At 41.5% G+C, this 20,619-nt stretch overlaps 1 protein-coding gene across 7 annotated transcripts in view; it reads left to right on the top strand.

The window, feature by feature from the left end:
• Positions 1–20,148, top strand: part of ccdc88a.L (coiled-coil domain containing 88A L homeolog) — a 117,420-nt gene extending 97,272 nt beyond the window's left edge. For 2 of the 7 annotated variants that reach the window (XM_018262510.2, XM_018262512.2), the window contains exons 26-33: positions 234–317; positions 1,898–2,101; positions 6,139–6,210; positions 8,882–8,962; positions 12,220–12,494; positions 13,102–13,540; positions 16,555–16,652; positions 19,467–20,148. In XM_018262510.2, the coding sequence (XP_018117999.1) occupies positions 234–317; positions 1,898–2,101; positions 6,139–6,210; positions 8,882–8,962; positions 12,220–12,494; positions 13,102–13,540; positions 16,555–16,619 (1,220 nt within the window). In that variant the 3' untranslated portion in view covers positions 16,620–16,652; positions 19,467–20,148. Of the gene's footprint in view, positions 1–233; positions 318–1,897; positions 2,102–6,138; positions 6,211–8,881; positions 8,963–12,219; positions 12,495–13,101; positions 13,541–16,554; positions 16,653–17,025; positions 17,044–19,466 lie in introns of those variants that run through there. The other 5 variants (XM_041562432.1, XM_018262511.2, XM_041562433.1 and 2 more) reach the window with 5 other exon arrangements.
• The last annotated feature ends 471 nt before the right edge of the window (positions 20,149–20,619 follow it).

Raw genomic sequence — 20,619 nt, forward strand, 5'->3', positions numbered from 1 at the left:
AATACATTCCATTGTGTTCCATTTCCAGTGGGGGGGTAGGCATTGTGTGTGTTGTTAGCAGAGCATGCATAGTCCAAACATACTCATCTCTGTCTTTCCTTTCAGCATTTAACTTCTACCATGTGTTCTTCTCCCTTTCTTTTTCTTCTTTCATTCCCCCCCTCCCCACTTTTTTTCCCCTTCTGTTGATTTTTTTGTTTTTTTTGCTTTATTCCCATCCCGTGACATTAAAGTGGTTGCGCTGAAAAAGCTGCCCTTTATGAGGAACCGACCGAAGGATAAAGACAAAATGAAGACCCTCTACCGCCGCTCCGTGTGTAAGACTCTCAATCAGTTCAGCTTGTGTCCACTAGTGCCCCGGCTTCCATTACTAATGTCTCACTAGGCTTCCCCCCAACAGCACTCTTTCTCCTGTTACTGAGAATCACTGGCACTCCATCCACATGTCAGACGCTAGGCTAGTTCTCTAGTATTCAGACGCTAGGCTAGTTCTCTAGTATTCAGACGCTAGGCTAGTTCTCTAGTATTCAGACGCTAGGCTAGTTCTCTAGTATTCAGACGCTGGGCTAGTTCTCTAGTATTCAGACGCTAGGCTAGTTCTCTAGTATTCAGACGCTAGGCTAGTTCTCTAGTATTCAGACGCTGGGCTAGTTCTCTAGTATTCAGAAGCTAGGCTAGTTCTCTAGTATTCAGACGCTAGGCTAGTTCTCTAGTATTCAGACGCTAGGCTAGTTCTCTAGTATTCAGACGCTGGGCTAGTTCTCTAGTATTCAGACGCTGGGCTAGTTCTCTAGTATTCAGACGCTGGGCTAGTTCTCTAGTATTCAGACGCTGGGCTAGTTCTCTAGTATTCAGACGCTGGGCTAGTTCTCTAGTATTCAGACGCTAGGCTAGTTCTCTAGTATTCAGACGCTAGGCTAGTTCTCTAGTATTCAGACGCTAGGCTAGTTCTCTAGTATTCAGACGCTGGGCTAGTTCTCTAGTATTCAGACGCTGGGCTAGTTCTCTAGTATTCTGACGCTGGGCTAGTTCTCTAGTATTCTGACGCTGGGCTAGTTCTCTAGTATTCAGACGCTAGGCTAGTTCTCTAGTATTCAGACGCTAGGCTAGTTCTCTAGTATTCAGACGCTGGGCTAGTTCTCTAGTATTCAGACGCTAGGCTAGTTCTCTAGTATTTAGACGCTGGGCTAGTTCTCTAGTATTCAGACGCTAGGCTAGTTCTCTAGTATTCAGACGCTGGGCTAGTTCTCTAGTATTCAGACGCTAGGCTAGTTCTCTAGTATTTAGATGTGAATTATTCAAAACAGTTAAACAATAAGCAAAGATTAACCTTAACGCTGTTACATACATTGTCAGAGGCCCGTTTTCTGAAGTGCCATCTTTTTCAGATCTTTTTTACTCATTTCTGAACATAGTAATGGTGCCCCTATTGGCCCACAGCCACCAATCAGGAATTAGATTTGATCTGTTTGGCCCGGGGCCACATGTTGGTAAATGATGTACAGTATTGTAGCAGTAACCTGCACTCTTCTTTGCCAAATTGCACTCATGTGCTGCCATAGAGGCCCGGTTGCATTTCAGGTAGTTGCTTGGACTCTTTGGCAGCCGAAGTCCTTGTGATTCTGCTTATTTCACGTCATTTCATTGGGTCATTCCTAAGCTACGCTGCTCCCCACGGCTCTGCAGGAACACGTTAACAAATGCCGACGGCACATGGGGTGTCAAACTCCGCTCACATTTTCATCCTGTTCAACAGAATGCATGTCATAACCCAAAATGGCTTTGTGGTTTGTAGCTTTTGTGATGTGCCAAATGCTTTGAGTGCTTGAGCGGCTGTGTAACCAGAACTGACCCATGGGGCCACCCGCTGATTCATTTGCTTTCATTTGCATCCCAGCCATGAATGATCTGGTGCAGTCCATGGTCCTGGCAGGTGGACAATGGGCAGGTAGTGCTGACAATCTGGAGGGTCCCGAGGATCATGCATCCGGGAAAAGGAGGAAAGATTTGGGATCTATGGCCTTCTCCACTACAGCAATCGACTTTTCAACTGCCAATGCCTCTTCGGCCTTCAGATCCAAGGTTTTGCCTAAAAGTAAAGGTATAGGCAGTGCAATTTCAACTCACTACAATGTGCTGTGCTTGTGCTTTGTAGCCTTCCAACTGCACTCTGCTGTCTCTTTGCTGTCTCTGCCTAATAACCTTGTTCTGGAACTAACACCCCTCTCTATGGTTGCTCCATGCAAAATACTAAGGGGCAGAAGTGTCAAATTGAAAATTCGATTCAAATTTTTTTTATGGTCTAAACCCTCAAATTCAAAATTGTGAATAATCCATAACTCGAATTGAATTTTAATTTATATTAGAATTTAAAATTTATCAAACCATAACCCCTTTAAAAATTAGAATTTGACTATTCGCCACCGAAAACCTGCCGCGTTCATGTAGAAGTCAACGGCAGAGGTCCAGTGACTTATATGAAGATATTACTAGCCTTTGTGACATTCGAGTTTTTTTTCAGAGAAAAAACTCTATTCGAGTTTAATCAAATTTGAGTTTTCGGTTCGGTCATATTTGTTCGAGTTCAAATTTTTTATAAAAAAAAATATTTAAATTTATTATTTAAAAAAAAAAAATTCACATAAATTCGACCTTTGATAAATGGGTCTCCCCATGTTTGCAATCCTAAATTTTTATAAATAAATGGTATGCGATTCTGCATTTAAACAGAACATTGAGGAATCCATCTTACCAGGGCATAGTAAATAAATAAGGAAGGCACCCCCCGGAGTGGTCTTTACCAAGGGACGGGGTGGGAGGGTTCCTTATATCTGACACTATAATGTTATTCTGTTTTCTGAATTCTATAAGATCAGCAGTTAATTCAAATGTTTACAGCTGTGGCAATGGCCGCCGGCTATAAAACATTGACAGGGTTATTTACTAAAATCAGAATTTATCTCATTATTAAAATAAAAAAAACCATGACCAAACTCCCATACCCGATTTTACCTTATTTAAAAAGCTGATTTTAACCTGTTTGGCTTGATAAAATCAAGCGAAAACTGAATTATATGAGTTTTTCTGATTTTTTTTTCCCGAATCACTCAATTTTTTTCTGGTCTTTTCCCTAAAAGCCTGAAATTTTCAAATTTTTTCCCCAAAATGGTCGGATTTCCAGCTGATTCCAGTGCAGACCACAGAAATTTCAAAATAAAAAAGGGACCTCTGTCATTATTACACAACCTCGTCTGAGATAGTGGATTTTTGGATTTCGGCATTTTGCTGCATTGGGCTTTAATAAATTTCGAAAATTTGGATTTTGAAAAAAAAAAAAAAAAAAACCTGGAAAATTTTAGTTTGTCCCAAAAAGCAAAAGTAAATATAACTGAATGTTTCTGACTCTCACCTACTGAGGAAATTGAGACCAAATAAAGCTTCAAATTTGTGCTCATTTTGGAAACAAATACCATATTTTATTGGGGTGTTAGTTCTTCTTCTTAAATGCCTGAATGTCTTGTGTGTCCTAACAATATATATAATAACCCTGACTGTCTGTCCATAATAACTTTACAACGTGTATATGCATCCTAACCTTTTTCATTGGTTATATTGCTGCCTATTAATATTGTGAGATTTATAACATATTAATTGTACTTTACAGTGATTTCCGTAGACTTTCCATGCAGTAATGTGCAAGGCAATACACCGAATATAAGGAAAGGAAACATACGCTTAACTGAGAATATGTATAGAAAGTTGGTCTGACCTGCAAAAAGCGCAGTAGAGCCAAAAGCCTGATATTAGCAGTCGAAAACTGCCATTGTCTCAAAAAAAAGCTAAAACTATAAAATGAATGTACATTGCAAAAGTACTCCACTATGGGTGCATTTACATCAATTTGTTTTTTGTCTTTTTTAATCCATTTTAAAGCAAGTGCCATTAAGCTGATTCATCCAGAGGAGATTGTGTGCATTTCGGTTGTCTTTCCCTCTAAGCTCTGTCTATAGAGCCGAGACAATTTGCAATTGATTTTCATTTGTGTTTTTTGACTTATTTAGCTTTTAATTCAGCAGTTTGTAATTTCAGCTATCAGGTTGCTAGGGTCCAAATTCCCCTAGCAACCATGCATTGATTTGAATTAGAGACTGGAATATGGGAGAGGCCTGAATAGAAAGATGAGTAATAAAAAGTAACAATAACAATACATTTGTAGCCTTACAGAGCATTTGTTTTTAGATGGGGTCAGTGACCCCCATTTGAACGCTGAAAAGAATCAGAAGAAGAAGAAGGCAGATAATTCAAAAACTATAATAAAGAAAACGTGATGGCCAATTGAAAAGTTGCTCAGAATTAGCGATTAACCTACTAAAACCACCCCTTTAAAAACAGGCAAATAAAAGGAATGTCTTGTAAAGTCACTGACAAGAGAAACATGCGACTAACTCAAGACTTTCCCTTTCTCAGTAACTGAATTATATTGGCAGTAAAAAAAAAAAAACATTTATTTTGCGAGTTTACACTTTTAAAATTAGAAACAGGGGATTTCAGAAGGTTCATGCTGATTGGTTAAATTAGCAAATGAGTAAACGATTGTCCCGTTTCAGTTGGAGCAGTTATGGAACAAATAGAGAGGTGAGACCAGGGTGAGTATAATGAGAGCTCCTCTCTGGTCTATCCCAGTGCTCTGGCGCATTTCCAGTACAGACCAGTTACATTTTTGTGCAGCTGCTGGAAAGTGAGAAAGTGACGGCCATAAAGAGTCCCAGTTGTGCGTCATCCAGCTGTAAGCCCACGGGATCAACTATAGAGACAACTCTGACTGTATCTCACCAGAGAAGTCTCAGCAAGGGGAACAAAGCCAATCCCACAACAGAAATGACAGTTAGGAAAGTGGCGGCCGTTTGGATTCCCATAGACAGTGGGGCTCATTTATCAACACTGGGCAAATTTGCCCATGGGCAGTTACCTATAGCAACCAATCAGTGAGTAGCTTTTTAAAACCAGCTGCAAGTAAAACAAGGAATGCAGCAATTTAATTGGTTGCCATGGGTTACTGCCCATGGGCAAATTTGCCCAGTGTTGATAAATGACCCCCAGTGTGTCCGTGTATTTATTCCTCACATATAGGGTACACGTTTATCCAATGATTTTTTTATAGGGACACCTTTAAGTTAACTTTTAGTATGTTACAGCCAATTCTAAGCAACTTTTCAATTGGTCTTTATTATTTTTTTATACTTTTTGAATTATTTGACTTCTCCAAACTCTTCCCAGCTTTCAAATGGGGGTCTGCTTTGTAAGGCTACAAATGTATTGTTATTGCTGCTTTTTATTACTCTTTTTTTTTTTTTTTTTTCTATTCAGGCCTCTCCTATTCATATTCCAGTCTCTTATTCAAATCAATGCCTGGTTGCTAGGGGAATTTGGACCCTAGCAACCAGATGGCTGAAGTTGAAAACTGGAGAGCTGCTGAATAAAAATCTAAAAAGCCATAAATAATAAAAAATGAAAACCAATAGCAAATTGTCTCAGAATATCCCTCTCTACATCCTACTAACAGTTCATTTAAAGGTGAACAACCCCGTTAATGACCCAGGGCCAGATGTTTTAGTAAATAGGAGCATTGCTGGCCCAGAGTCTGGGGTTTGCCCCCCCCCCAGTAATTAACCCATTCCTTGTCCATTAATAAATATGTATTATTAACTCACTAGCCAACATCTAATAAAAGCAAGTGTCTGGGGAACTATAGATTCAAAAGGATTTTCAAGAAGTTCCCCTGATTTTTCACATGATCTATTGATTATTTAGTTTCACAGCTGCCCTTCAGATTCTCCGGCTGAATATTCACTGCTTCCATGCAGGGCGTCTCTCCACAAAATGTGGCAGTTAGTTGATTATTTGCCAGTGAAGTCCAGTTACTTTGCAGCTTTGCCAATGTAGGGATTAAACAACAAATGAACCAATAGCTCACATTAAACAGCTTCATATGGAATTGGAGATAGAGAAGAGTTTATTAGTGAGAGAATTAGTCCAAGGACTCTTCCTATCAGTGTTACATTGTATCATACACTGAATAAAGCAATGCATGTGCTCTAATAGGACTTCAAGAACACTCTCCCTCTACTTGTTTTATAGACGGCGCTTCTTATGAGGATTTAAGTGCTCGTTCTGTAGGAAGTGACTCCTATTCTGTGCCTGGAACGCATGGTAAGAACTGTCGCCTGCTGTCCCCCATCTGCTGTCCCCGCTTTCTCTTCTGCTGTCCCCGCTCTCTCTTCTGCTGTCCCCGCTCTCTCTTCTGCTGTCCCCGCTCTCTCTTCTGCTGTCCCCGCTCTCTCTTCTGCTGTCCCCGCTCTCTCTTCAGCTGTCCCCGCGCTCTCTTCTTCTGTCCCCGCGCTCTCTTCTTCTGTCCCCGCGCTCTCTTCTTCTGTCCCCGCTCTCTCTTCTGCTGTCCCCGCTCTCTCTTCAGCTGTCCCCGCGCTCTCTTCTTCTGTCCCCGCGCTCTCTTCTTCTGTCCCCGCGCTCTCTTCTTCTGTCCCCGCTCTCTCTTCTGCTGTCCCCGCGCTCTCTTCTGCTGTCCCCGCGCTCTCTTCTGCTGTCCCCGCTCTCTACTGCTGTCCCCGCTCTCTACTGCTGTCCCCGCTCTCTCTTCTGCTGTCCCCGCTCTCTCTTCTGATGTCCCCGCACTCTCTTCTGCTGTCCCCGCTCTCTCTTCTGCTGTCCCCGCTCTCTTCTGCTGTCCCCGCGCTCTCTTCTGCTGTCCCCGCGCTCTCTTCTTCTGTCCCCGCGCTCTCTTCTTCTGTCCCCGTTCTCTCATCTGCTGTCCCCGCGCTCTCTTCTGCTGTCCCCGCGCTCTCTTCTGCTGTCCCCGCGCTCTCTTCTGCCGTCCTCGCGCTCTCTTCTGCCGTCCCCGCGCTCTCTTCTGCCGTCCCCGCGCTCTCTTCTGCCGTCCCCGCGCTCTCTTCTGCCGTCCCCGCGCTCTCTTCTGCCGTCCCCGCGCTCTCTTCTGCCGTCCCCGCGCTCTCTTCTGCCGTCCCCGAGCTCTCTTCTGCCGTCCCCGAGCTCTCTTCTGCTGTCCCCGAGCTCTCTTCTGCCGTCCCCGAGCTCTCTTCTGCCGTCCCCGAGCTCTCTTCTGCTGTCCCCGCTCTCTCTTCTGCTGTCCCTGCTCTCTCTTCTGCTGTCCCCGCTCTCTCTTCTGCTGTCCCCGCTCTCTCTTCTGCTGTCCCCGCTCTCTCTTCTGCTGTCCCCACTCTCTCTTCTGCTGTCCCCGCTCTCTCTTCAGCTGTCCCCGCGCTCTCTTCTTCTGTCCCCGCGCTCTCTTCTTCTGTCCCCGCGCTCTCTTCTTCTGTCCCCGCTCTCTCTTCTGCTGTCCCCGCGCTCTCTTCTGCTGTCCCCGCGCTCTCTTCTGCTGTCCCCGCTCTCTACTGCTGTCCCCGCTCTCTACTGCTGTCCCCGCTCTCTCTTCTGCTGTCCCCGCTCTCTCTTCTGCTGTCCCCGCTCTCTCTTCTGATGTCCCCGCACTCTCTTCTGCTGTCCCCGCTCTCTTCTGCTTTCCCCGCGCTCTCTTCTGCTGTCCCCGCGCTCTCTTCTGCTGTCCCCGCGCTCTCTTCTTCTGTCCCCGCGCTCTCTTCTTCTGTCCCCGTTCTCTCATCTGCTGTCCCCGCGCTCTCTTCTGCTGTCCCCGCGCTCTCTTCTGCTGTCCCCGCGCTCTCTTCTGCCGTCCTCGCGCTCTCTTCTGCCGTCCCCGCGCTCTCTTCTGCCGTCCCCGCGCTCTCTTCTGCCGTCCCCGCGCTCTCTTCTGCCGTCCCCCGCGCTCTCTTCTGCCGTCCCCGCGCTCTCTTCTGCCGTCCCCCGCGCTCTCTTCTGCCGTCCCCGCGCTCTCTTCTGCCGTCCCCGCCTCTCTTCTGCCGTCCCCGCTCTCTCTTCTGCCGTCCCCGCTCTCTCTTCTGCCGTCCCCGCTCTCTCTTCTGCCGTCCCCGCTCTCTCTTCTGCCGTCCCCGCTCTCTCTTCTGCCGTCCCCGCTCTCTCTTCTGCCGTCCCCGCGCTCTCTTCTGCCGTCCCCGCGCCGTTCTACAACATAATAAAAGCTACCTTAAAGGTGAACTACCCCTTTTACACACCAACAATAACTAGGGAAATGGATGCAACACTTTCTTACCTTTTACTTCCATCAATAGGTTGGGTAAGGGATATTAGTATATACGTATAATTTAATATGTTTTCTGTATGTGCTTTATGGCTTAGACATCTCTATTATATGCTGTAACCCAGTCAGATTCTCTGCATGTACCCCAAGATCCTGGCTAAAAGGCTTGGTTCAGTATTTAGGGTTCCTTTCTATGGAGTTTCCAGGGAAATATCCCCTGAATGAACTAACATATGACAATGAGCACGTCCCACCTATACGTGTATGTGTGTATATATATATATATATATATATATATATATATATATATATATATATATATATATATATATATATATATATATAATATACACACACATGTACCTGTATTCTGGAAGCAGAGTGTAAATCATCTAAAGTCTGTTTCCTGATGTCTTCTGATGTTTCCTGATGTCTCCTGATGTCTCATGATGTCTCCTGATGTCTTTTGATGTCTTCTGATGTTTCCTGATGTCTCCTGATGTCTTTTGATGTCTTCTGATGTCTTCTGATGTTTCCTGGTGTCTTCTGATGTCTCCTGATGTTTCCTGGTGTCTTCTGATGTCTCCTGATGTTTCCTGGTGTTTCCTGATGTCTTCTGATGTTTCCTGATGTCTCCTAATGTCTCCTGATGTTTCCTGATGTCTTCTGATGTTTCCTGATGTCTCCTGATGTCTTCGGATATTTCCTGATGTCTTCTGATGTCTCCTGCAGCTCCCAGACCAGCCAGCCTGGATAGTGCCAGGACTTCTTCTAGTAATAGTAATAATAATGCTTCAGCCCCTGGAGTCACAGGTAGGCCCTGAATGTTCTCATTTTTGCATAGTCCTATAATTTTTTTATCGGCTTTTAGATTCACTTGCCAAAGTTTTTGGAACGTTACAAGATGAAAATATGTTCTGCGTTATTCCAGCTGCTGAACCCCATAACCCACAAAGAACATTTTCAGCCTTCATCTCCAGTACGGTGGTGCTGTTATTACTTTAAATAGGGCCAACCTGTTCTGATGTGTTTTACAGATATTCTGTCATTCATTTTTTATCAGTCCCCTCCCAAGTGAGGCTTACAATCTAATGACCCTAATGGACTTCAATATGATCAAGAACCAATTTAAAGAACTGGTTTTTGAAATGTAGAAGGAAACCTGTAGGAGACCCACACCTGCATGGGGAGAACATGCAAACTGCTTGCAGTGCCCTGGCTGAAATCAAACCTAAGTACTCCCAGCAGCACTTTACTGCCCAGAACATTGGTATTTAAATGATATGCTGCCACCTACATATTAACCATGGATGAGATTCTTGCATTGTGTCTGCTCTACTGTGCTGCAAAATCTATTGGGCCTTTGTGAAGAAAGGAGTGTCTTCAACTCCTAAGATACATTTTATTTCCCATGAGAGTAAATTGTTGACAACTTTATTTCCAGCTGCTTCCAGGAAAGCTTTATTTAATTCTTGGTTACAAAAAGAGTCTCCCTCATTATCGGACATCATTTCTTATATGAACCAACTTAATGGCTAAAACAAAAGGAAGTCATTCCATCGATTCTTTTAGGCTTATTTGGTCTCCTTATTTTCAGATCCACAACTCCAGTACTAGTAGTCAGACAGTTTGGTTTGTTCAATTGTAAAATGAATGTTTATTGGGTAGTCCAGCATTCCAGATGATAACGGGCTTTTTCTTTCTTTCTTTTCTTTTTATTGCATTTACATCCACTGGTTAAAGGTGGCCATACACGGATAGATCCGCTCATTTGGCGATGTCGCCAAACGAGCGGATCTCCCTCCGATATGCCCACCTTGAGGTGGGCAATATCGGGCTGATCCGATCGTGGGCCCTAGGGCCCAACGATCGGATCCTAGCGTTCGCCAAACGGGCGGTCGGATCGCGGGACCGCATCAACGAACAGATGCGGCCGCGATCCGACGAGATTTTTAACCCCATCCGATCGGGCCAGATCTCGATCGGGGAAGCCCGTAGGGGGCCCCCATACACGGGCCAATAAGATGCCGACTCGGTCTGTCGGCAGCTTTTATCGGCCCGTGTATGGCCACCTTTAGTTAGTTTTTGTTAGTTTTTTCTATATTTCTTCATTAAATGTTATACATTTTTGATAATAACATCCTACCGTGTTGAATGCAGTATTTTTCTTTATCTGCATAACATTTGCTGTGATTTAGATTTCACTTGTTTATTATGAAAATCAAATAAAATATTTTAAACTCAGAAATGAGTGTAAGGGGTCTGCTAATTGGCCAGTCAAGAAAAAAAAAAACCTCCCCAGCCACTGCCAGGGACTACCTGTGTAAATTCAGCTATGGAGGTGGGGGGTCATCAGGCAACAAGGAGGAAGTGATGTCATGCTTAGCGGAAGCAGGTCACATGCAGCACTATGTGTGATGTCACTTCTTCAAGGCGGGGCACAGTTAGGTCCTGGACCTAAATACAGCACTGGAGAGATTCTGCTGCTCATTGAACAGCGCTAAGCACCACAAGCCATACCCTCTTACACTGCTGTGTCCTTAAAAAGGGATATGCAAAGAAGATATATCCTATTATTATCTATCTATATATAGTGAATAAAGTACCCCCTCTTGTAAAATATAAGGATATTATAAGTTACCGAGGCGTTTCATGACCATATAAAAGTACGAGGCCGAAGGCCTAGTGTTTTTATACAGGTCATGGAACTCCGAGGTAACTTCTAATATCCTCATATTTTACAACTGGGGGTACTTTATTTATTATAATACACAAATTTCAGTGAGTCATGTGACAGAAATGACATCAGAACTCACCGTTTATAACTGATGACATCAGAACTCACCGTTTATAAGGATATAATTTACAGGATATTCATAGCTTTTGTGTATTATATATATATATATATATATATATATATATATATGGAAAACATACTCCAACAGCTTAGTACCACCTTTTTTTAACTTACTGTACAAGATAACAATTATCAATAAAGAATTTTGAGAGTCATACTAATGTTTTTGCACATCATTATTCCAAAACTGCATTTCTTGCAGTGTGATATGTTGCAGCAAATTGATAACACCTGCAGAATTCTTGATTCCAGACCTAAACATTTTAAGGTGTCATGTTTGAAAATCGAACATTAAGGTGGTCTCCTGACTTTTATTGATCATAAACCCACAGCAGCGCAATGGCAGTTTTCTGCAGGAGAAATAGGGCCCTAACCGTACATTGACCCCAGAGGAACACATTATAACAAACTCCAAAACAGTAAATGTTTATTTGTACCTCAAACTGCAAAGCTTTGCCAAAGTTAGTGGTTTTTACTAAATACTAAAAAAATTGCATCTTATCTCCCTCATATCTTTAAGTACTATGCTGCATCATTAATGAAGAATGCCAGGGGCCTACTGAATAGTTTGGTGCCCAATATCAACACAGCATTCTGGATAACAGGTCCGAAACCTGTACATAAAAATTCAGTTAGACCAATCAAGGCAATACAATGTCCATGGCTTACAGTGTTACTACTTGTAGCTGTGAAAGACAGAAAAGGAGTAATGTAGTAAACTATAGTAGTACTGTATAAGGGGTTTAGCCATATAAAGGAACTTCACTGTTGACAGCACTTCTATGCACATCAAGAGAATCTGAGATGATTATAATATATTTTACAGTGGTAGGAACAATATACAAGAGGCTTTTAGCGTTTACTGAGCAATATAAAGCCAATCGTGAAACCCTCGGTGAGTCACAATGAGTCATGTGACACAAAGACCTGCAAGAATTCCTAAAAATATTCCTCATCGGTCACATGGGTAGCACCCTATTTACTGTATTCATTAGTTTGGGAGGAGTTACTTTTTCCATTGCCATCTTGGGGCTTCTCCTAGGGGAAGATTGGTCAATAGTGGAAGCTTTAGTCTTCTGGATGGACTTCTCAATGTTTAATGAATGATTCTCAATGCTTACTGAATGGTATGTTTTTGTAGACGTTTGGTCTTTGTATAAAAGGAAGTTTTGTACCTACTCTTTATAAATAAATCTTATTTGTTCCAAAACAGGAGTGGTAGCTTCACAGATCAGGTCCCACAGCCACATTGGTGGAGGTTTCAGCCTGCATCAGGAAAGTGAACCACTGAATGGCAATGGGAGCCCAGTCCCTTACCTTGGTCATCGTTTAAAAAAGTCTGCAGTATCTAGTCCCATGCTGAGGCTTAAACTAGGGGACACACCAGAAACCTCGCTCCAGTCTAAGATGAACCTTGGGTCCCCCGGAAGTGAAAGGGTTTCACTCAAACAATTTTTAGAGGAAAGCAACAAGTTGACTGTAAGCCAGGTGAGTTGGAAATTAATTGGATTTTTTATTCCATGAGACTGTACCAAGTTAGTAGAAGCTGACTGCTTGACGAAGTTTGGCCCACAATATCGTAGGAAAAGGGTAATTTGCATTTACCTGGATTAATTCTGTCTACAAGAGACTAAAAGTACATTTTTACTTGATGTTTACCTTACAGGCTGTCAAGCATTTAAAGGGCTAAAAGTAGATTAGATCAGGCTGTCTGCAGTAAATCTAAAGGTGGCCATAGACGTAATAATTCTGATCTTTCTTGGAAAAGATCTATCGAAGAAAGATCGTTAGTTTCAATATACACTTGAAGAGCTGAATAGTCAGATATACATATAGAAACAATAGAATTCTACCTGTATCTGATGATTCAGCACTAACAATGGCCGATGTTTGGACACCCGATCAAATTTTTCTGTCCAGCCTGATTGACGAGCCAACCAAAGTCTTCTGCTGATATTGGTCGGCTCTTTTCCCACCATACACGTACCAAATATTGTACGAAAATTAGTTTTGTACGATTTAATCTGTGCGTCTATGGCCACCTTTAAATTTATTCCTGTACCTCTCTGTAATCCTGGTTATTACCTTTGTACAGATTCGTTCTGGAAGTCAGGAAAACCTGTTAGATGAAGTTATGAGAAGCCTTTCTAGTTCTGCCGAGTCTGCGGGATTTCAGTCTCCTACACTGCTCTCTCCCGGCATATCACGGACACTGGATCGGAAATCTGCCAAACCAGAACAGTGCGTGAGACCCAATTTACGGAAAACGGAGAGCTCTCGTTTTACCTTCCCTGAACTGGTCAATTCACAGTCCTTAGATGGAAGCTCTGCTATGGGAGATGGGACAGTGTTCTCCCAGACACACACAAAAGATTCCAATCCATATGCAACGTTACCTCGTGCGAGCAGTGTGATCTCTACTGCAGAGGGGACTACTCGGAGGACAAGTATCCATGATTTTTTATCCAAAGACAATAGGTCACCTGTATCAGTTGATCCATCACCCACAGCAGAGGACGCGCCCTGTTTATCGAGTGAGTACTGTATAGTCAAACAGCCGCCTTGTCTTCATGCCAAGGGCTTTGATGGGGGTGACAGAAATGGGTCACATGTATGTAAGTTAGATGAGTTAGGTAAAGAGAGTACCAAGCAACCAGATTCTTCTTCCACACTCCAGAACCCAATAAAAACATCAGAAGTTTCCAACATGGTATCCTACACAGCCCTGTGCATGTCCTTTCCCTGTTTGTCACTTAACACTGATTTAGTGAGCAGTATCAGTGGCTTGCCAGCAAGTTGCCATTGTGCATTTTCAGTTGCTACCACCACCAACAGTGACATTTCTGATCCTCCTTTGTCAAAAAGTGGCCTTCAAAGTGTTCCGAGAGATGATTGTGCCTGCCCTGTTGTCCAGTGTCCTTCAGATAAGGAAGCAGAAATCTCATTATCAGTGACTGAAGATAATCAAAGTATTTGGTATGAGTATGGCTGTGTGTAAATATTATTCAACATTGCCCTTTACAGTTCTTATTACCTAAAACTAATACTCAAGAAGGACCTTTGGGTGAAGGGAAATATACATCGGCTTCAAAGGTGACCTCTACCCCAAAATTTTTCTTTTGTGGTGGAGGATGGGATCATTGACCAGTTCTGATGACCAGTAAACACTTAGATTTTTTGTCTTAGGGCCATTGATCAGCCTGGAGCCCTGTGTTTCAGATACTTCATACTGTTAGTCAGCCGATCCAAATATATTGAACAATCAAGTTTTCGGGATTCTTCAAAACTTCACTGTACAATGAAGTCACCAGTATTCTTTAAATGTCTATTTATTATACATAGAATGGAATGTGCCTTGAAACATTGTCTACCTGATTTGTCATTTCTCGTTGATAATTTTTTTCCTACAAGTAGTTTGGTTAATTCATGGCCATGTTTATTGTTGCACAGGAGTACCGCCCCCTCCCAAAGTTTTGTTACAGAATAACCTTTTTATAGAGGGTCCAATGGGTTCAGTTCATTTCAATAAAGCTTAAAAAGAACGTGACTATTCATGTCCAAGTTCATCTTCCACAGATTATGTTTATAGGACAGAGAATCACATAGGAAGTTAGAAAACTGGACTTTTTGTCGTTGTTGTTCTTGTGCACATTTATTTGTAAATACCGTTTTTTGGCAAATGTTCTTATAAACTAGAGGCAACTATTGAGTGCCACTGGTTTGGTATTGGGCTGATAGTTTCTATAGGATTTGTTGCATGATAGGCTTGCTATGTCCTGACTTTTATATATCATTTACCGTATATACTCGAGTATAAGCCGAGTTTTTCAGCCCCCAAAATATGCTGAAAAACTCTACCTTGGCTTATACTCGGGTCAAGCGCAAAAATGGTCGCCGGCGTCCAAGAATAGTTGCTGGCCCAAGAATAGTCTCCAAGAATAGTCGCCGGCATCCAAGAATGGTCGTCGGCATCCAAAAACGAGACGCCGGCACCTCCAATGGGAGCAGAAACCCTAAATTTTTTGATTGAAACTTACCAGAAGCTGCTGCATTTCTCACCCTAGGCTTATACTCGGCTTATTCTCGAGTCAATAAGCTTTCCCAGTTTTTGGAGGTAAAATTAGGTACCTCGGCTTATACTCGCGACGGCTTATACTCGAGTATATACGGTAAATATGGAGCCCACACCAATTTGTATGTTTTTCAGCCTGTACAAGGAGCTGGAGTCAGAATTAAACTCCTGGCAGGGCTACAGTCCCCCAGCAAAACAGAATATACACACGTGATGGTTTGACTACTGGTCTTCATTTTTTATTTTCCATTTTGGTGATTTTTTTTTAGTTTTTCAGCTTTTTGTTCCATGTCTCTCCAGACTGGAAAATAAACAGATTATTTGCTTGCTAGGGATTTTCCACCTTAGCAACAAGTAAGCATTGGAAATAACGGTGGAGCCACACAGGGAATCCGTCTTGTGATTTATTTGAAATTTGAAAGTAAATTCTCATACAAACAACTGCCACTCGTACATCAACAAAATCACAACAATTCTTCAAGTTGTTAGTTCAAGTTATAGATTAAACTTGTGTGTGTCAAATCCGTCATTTCATTTGGCCAAATATTAAATACAAAAGATCCTGAACTTCCATATTTAATTTGAGAACAATAGAAAATTACCAAAAATGACTGCATTACGTTTTCCAGAGCTTCAAAGTCACGTGAATTTAAGGGGGTTATTTATCAAAATCCGTTTTTTTCTAGTTGAACTTTGAAAGGGTAAAACCACAATGTCTTCATAGAAAAAAAAAAGTGAATTTTTCGTGATTTATTACACCCTGATAGTGTTAAAAGCCTGAATAAAAAAGTACTCCAACTCAGACCTGCCAGTGTTCATGTAGAAGTCAATGGCAGATGTCTCCTAGAGATCCTGATTTGTGCTTGGTTTCTGAAAAAGTAGCAGTATTTGGGCGTAAAATCCTAAAAAGTCGCGGATAAGGATTTTTTTTTACAATATTATAGATACTTTTCCTGCATAATAATTTCTCTGGAATAATGATAAATAGGGGAAAAGTCTTGGCGGATTTGGTCAAATAGTGAGATAAATTCGGATTTTGATAAATAACCTCCTACGGGTTTGGTTTCAGTGCGGCTGAACACTTTACTAGTCTGCAAAGTTGGAATACTGCAAATAAAGCGCTAGGATTTGGTTGGATCCCAACTCTTGGGTTTGGTGCACCCCCAAGATGTATATAGAATGAATGAGAGGTACTTTGCTCTCGAAAAATCTCTTTGCTAATGCAAGGGGGAAGCGGTCAATTTTCAATTTAATTTTAGGGGCATTTGAATTGTATGTGCAGCCGTTTAGGTCGGACTGTAGACAATTCATTCAGCCTATGCCTTGTACAAATCCATCAGTCCCATGAATTTGTTTTGCTGCTTTTAACACAAGATTACGTAGGGATTTATTGTAGTGGAAGGAATGTGACACAAGCTCATGAGTCTGGAAATCACGACAAAAGGCAATGTAACTAAAGCTGCTTTTCTCCTGCAGATGTGGATGCAACACAAGAAGTCAGGCTTTCAAAAAGCAGGTCTAGGGAGCAGCAAACCCCTTAATTTAGCCACCCATTTCAAGTGATATCCCAGTTGGTGAGTTTTTGCCCATGTTGTAAATGAGGATGATGTGATCTCATTTACAAAAGGCTAACAACCCTGCGCCCTGTGCATGAATAACAAAGCCCCCTCGCTTGCCTGCATTTCCCGCTTCTAATTGCTGCTAAAGACTCAATACATGTTTATTAGACAAATATATGTAATATGGAAGCTGTACAGTACACTAAGCTGGACTGGAGTCATTAAGTAATAGTCTGTTTATTTATAGATCAAGATGTTAAGTATTATTATTATTTAAGAAAAAACTTGAATGTCTAAAACTTGAAGAATATTACCGACCTAAAAACCCGAATCGAATTAGACTAAACTCAGACTTTTTTCTCCTAAAAAAAACTTGAATGTCATGAAGGCTATTAACATCTTCAATGGGTTACTGGACTTCATTGACTTCTACATGAACTCGGTAGGTTTAAGGTTGCGAATATTTGAATTAGAGTTGTTCCCTAGGTCCAGGTATGATAAATCTCGAATTTGGCTTATTCTCAACTCGAATTTGTGAGTTTTGACCAAAAATCCAACTCAAAAATTCGAATTTACAAACCTTAATAAATCTGCCCCGATGTGTGATTGATATATCAGCCATCCAGAATTTACTTTGAAGTGATCAACCCCAAGTTGGCTGTGCACATTTTGATCCCCTAAACCAGTGATCCAGAACTAGTAGCTTGAGAGTAACATGTTGCTCTCCAACCCCTTGGATGTTGCTCCCAAAGCAGGAGCTTATTTTTTAATTCCAGGCTTGGAGGCAAGTTTTGGTTGTATAAAAACCAGGTTTATGGTCAAACAGAGCCTCAATGTAGGTTGTTAATCCACATAGGGGCTACCAAATGGCCAATCACAATACTTATTTGGCACCCCAAGAACATTTTTCATGCTATTGTTGTTCCCCAACTCCTTTTTCTTCTGAATGTTGCTCACAGATTCAAAAGGTTGGGGATCCCTGCTCTAAACCAATCAGAGCAGGATTAAAAACAACAGGCCAGTGATTGACCAATTGGTTCATAAACAAGCAGGCAAGATGGTGTCTTGTAATTTTGGCAGAAGACTTGGTTGTAGCCATTCAGCCTGAGAATTGTTATTTATTATAACTTATAGACTTATATATGACTTCATAGTGACTAATTCCATTTGGGTTTATGTTATGTCTTATAGGAGTGATACCTTGGGGTTATAATAATCAATAATACAGGGAATAACGTATGTTCATATCATAATAACCAAGCTTCAATCCATCCAAACTTCTGCTATTAGCCATATGTTTTAATAAGTTCATTATTTCTTGTACTAAATAAGTTTTAATGAGGAGCGGTACACGTGACAAGGATGGACTTTTCTGTTGGCTTTTTAACAGTTGTTTCATTATTGACAATAAAACTATATTGGCACTTGCTCATATTTTATAGGATGTTTTGCCTGGCTGTTAAGTCATTTATATTGGCCCTCAGGCTGTGAATACATACCTGTAATTTCTTTCTTTTGATATCATTTTTTCAAAAGGGATATTATTACAATATAACTGTCATTCATATGCTCTGTATAAGCATACTAGTTGGCTATATCGGTATATGCTGATTTATGCGTACAGCTATGGGATCTGTTATCCAAAATTATTGTGACCTGGGGTTTTCCAGATAATGGATCTTTCCATAATTTAGATCTCCATAGCTTCAGCCAAATAAAACATATAAACATTAAATAAAGCCAATAGGCTGGTTTTGCTTCCAATAAGGATTAATTATATCTTAGTTGGGATCAAGTACAAGCTACTGTTTTATTATTACACAGAATTTTTTTTTTTTCTAAATTTGGATTGTTTTATTAAAATGGAGTCTATGGGAAATCTGGAGCTTTCTGGATAACAGGTTTCGGATAACAGATCCCAGACCTGTATTGTTACTGCTGCCTTCTGGAAAAAGTGCAGGTGTAGTTTTAACAATGGCCCCATTCTCTACACCATCCAGACTTACAAATGCCGTCTGTTGCAAAGTTAGCTCAGGTATTACTGTAGATATAGATATGATTACAAGTTTATTGTCGTTTTATTGAGGATGATTCAGATGCGGCAAACAAATCTGTATCTCGCATGTCCATGAATTCTACACATAAAGCTGTAATGAAAAGAAAATGTGAACACTCTGAAAATGCTCAGAGAGCTCTTCTTCTAAACACTTTAGCCATGTACAGTCGTTTATTTTCCCCTAGTCTTCAAGATATTTGCAATTTTGTTTTTTAGCCAACTGGCCACAGTCAGCTGAAAATGAATATCCTGTGAAAAGAAGGGTCTTGTGATACTGTTCTGCTTAGAAAATTAATTTAGTGAGCAGAGATGAGTTGTCTGGTGTTTGGGTTAGGGTCTATCGACAGAACAACATTACGAGATGGATCTTATCTCAGGAAATTAATTTTCAGATGACTGTAGCCAGTAGGCCATAAACACCTGCAGGTGACACTGTTGTTGCCAATAGCTAGAGCCACTTAACCTTTAGCTGTGGGCTGAGACATCTGTACAGTTGCAAGTTGCTGACTCCTGCTGCCTACGCCAATGTGCGTATGTAGAATTTTAGGTTTGATAAAATAAAAATTCAAGTTATTTAATGATAATGTCCTTTTTTGCCTTTGATTTATATTGCAATCTGCCATCCTTAACCACTGCCATCCCTAACTGCCCCTTTTAACCCCTGCATGTTCTGACTCCAGCGTTGCTAGCTAACTGCTAATGTCTCTCTGCTTTCTCATGTTTATTGTGTCTTTTTCTCTCTTTCTTCTTTTTCCGCTTTCAACTAAACGCAGAGAGAAAAGTGGCCTTCATTTCTCAAGGGGAAGTTTATTTCTGAAGTCCCGAGATCTCGAGCCCCGTCTTTTTTCTGAGAAACTGCTAGTAAAGCCTCAGGACTGGGGAGATTCCACACTTTTCCTTCCTTGAATCAAGGAGTTGTGTTGGATTGAATGCAAACAATACAAATGAAAGTGGAGGATTGGGTGTCCTGCTCTTTGCACTGGGGAATATTCCACTGTCCTGATCAAGAAGAACCTGTCGTTACTCATCATAGGAATTCACTTCTCACATGATCGTTTAATCCTGAGCTTTTATACCCTTCTGTTTGGTGTTTTCATTCTGTGTATATTACATTTGTTTTTATTTTATTTGCAAACTGACAAGCTTCCTGGCCCAACTGCCAGCAATGTGCAACACGTGGGATTGTGCGACACGCGGGATTGTGCGCCCCCTAATGTTCATTTTAGTAGGGTGTAGTGATCCCCTCCTCTAGATGATAAGCTTATAAAGCAGGGGTGTGATATTCTTATAATACAGTGACTGTGCACCAATATAACAGATGACATCACTAAGCCCTGATATTTTACTGGTTATTGATGGGATTTTTTTATTAGGATATTAGAAATCATAGAAAAAAAGACAAGATTGGACATGATGTGCCTTCATACAGGTTATGATTATTTTTAATATCTTTTATAATATTCATTCATCTGGGACAAATCATGTACAATAGTTCAGTAGTAGTGTAAATGAGCCTGGATGTAGGTAACCTGTTGGCCTGTGCTGTATCTTTCTGCAGTTTATATGCCGGGATAAAGCACCCCACCAAAGGCCGGCCTATGCCTTTAACTCATTTTATTTCTAAAGGTACTTGAACCAAAGGAAATTCCTTCAATTAGAAATGTCCAACCTGGGGTCTGTCTCTTCCCCCCCCCCCCAAGGTGATTTAAAACTGCCTGGAAGGAGTCCTATAGTTTGGACACCCCTGATTTCTATCATTTAGGAGACGGTACATTATTCCTCGTGATATAACATAACATGATTGTGTTACAATCCTATAGTGTAACTGTTATTAGCAACCTGCTGAAATTCCCATTAGTCTATCTGATTTCCACCATTAGTCTATATATAACATCTATACTGTTGGGTCTCCCCTCTAATTATTGT

Source organism: Xenopus laevis, chromosome 5L, assembly GCF_017654675.1.
Source record: "Xenopus laevis strain J_2021 chromosome 5L, Xenopus_laevis_v10.1, whole genome shotgun sequence".
Classification (NCBI taxonomy): Eukaryota; Metazoa; Chordata; class Amphibia; order Anura; family Pipidae; genus Xenopus; species Xenopus laevis.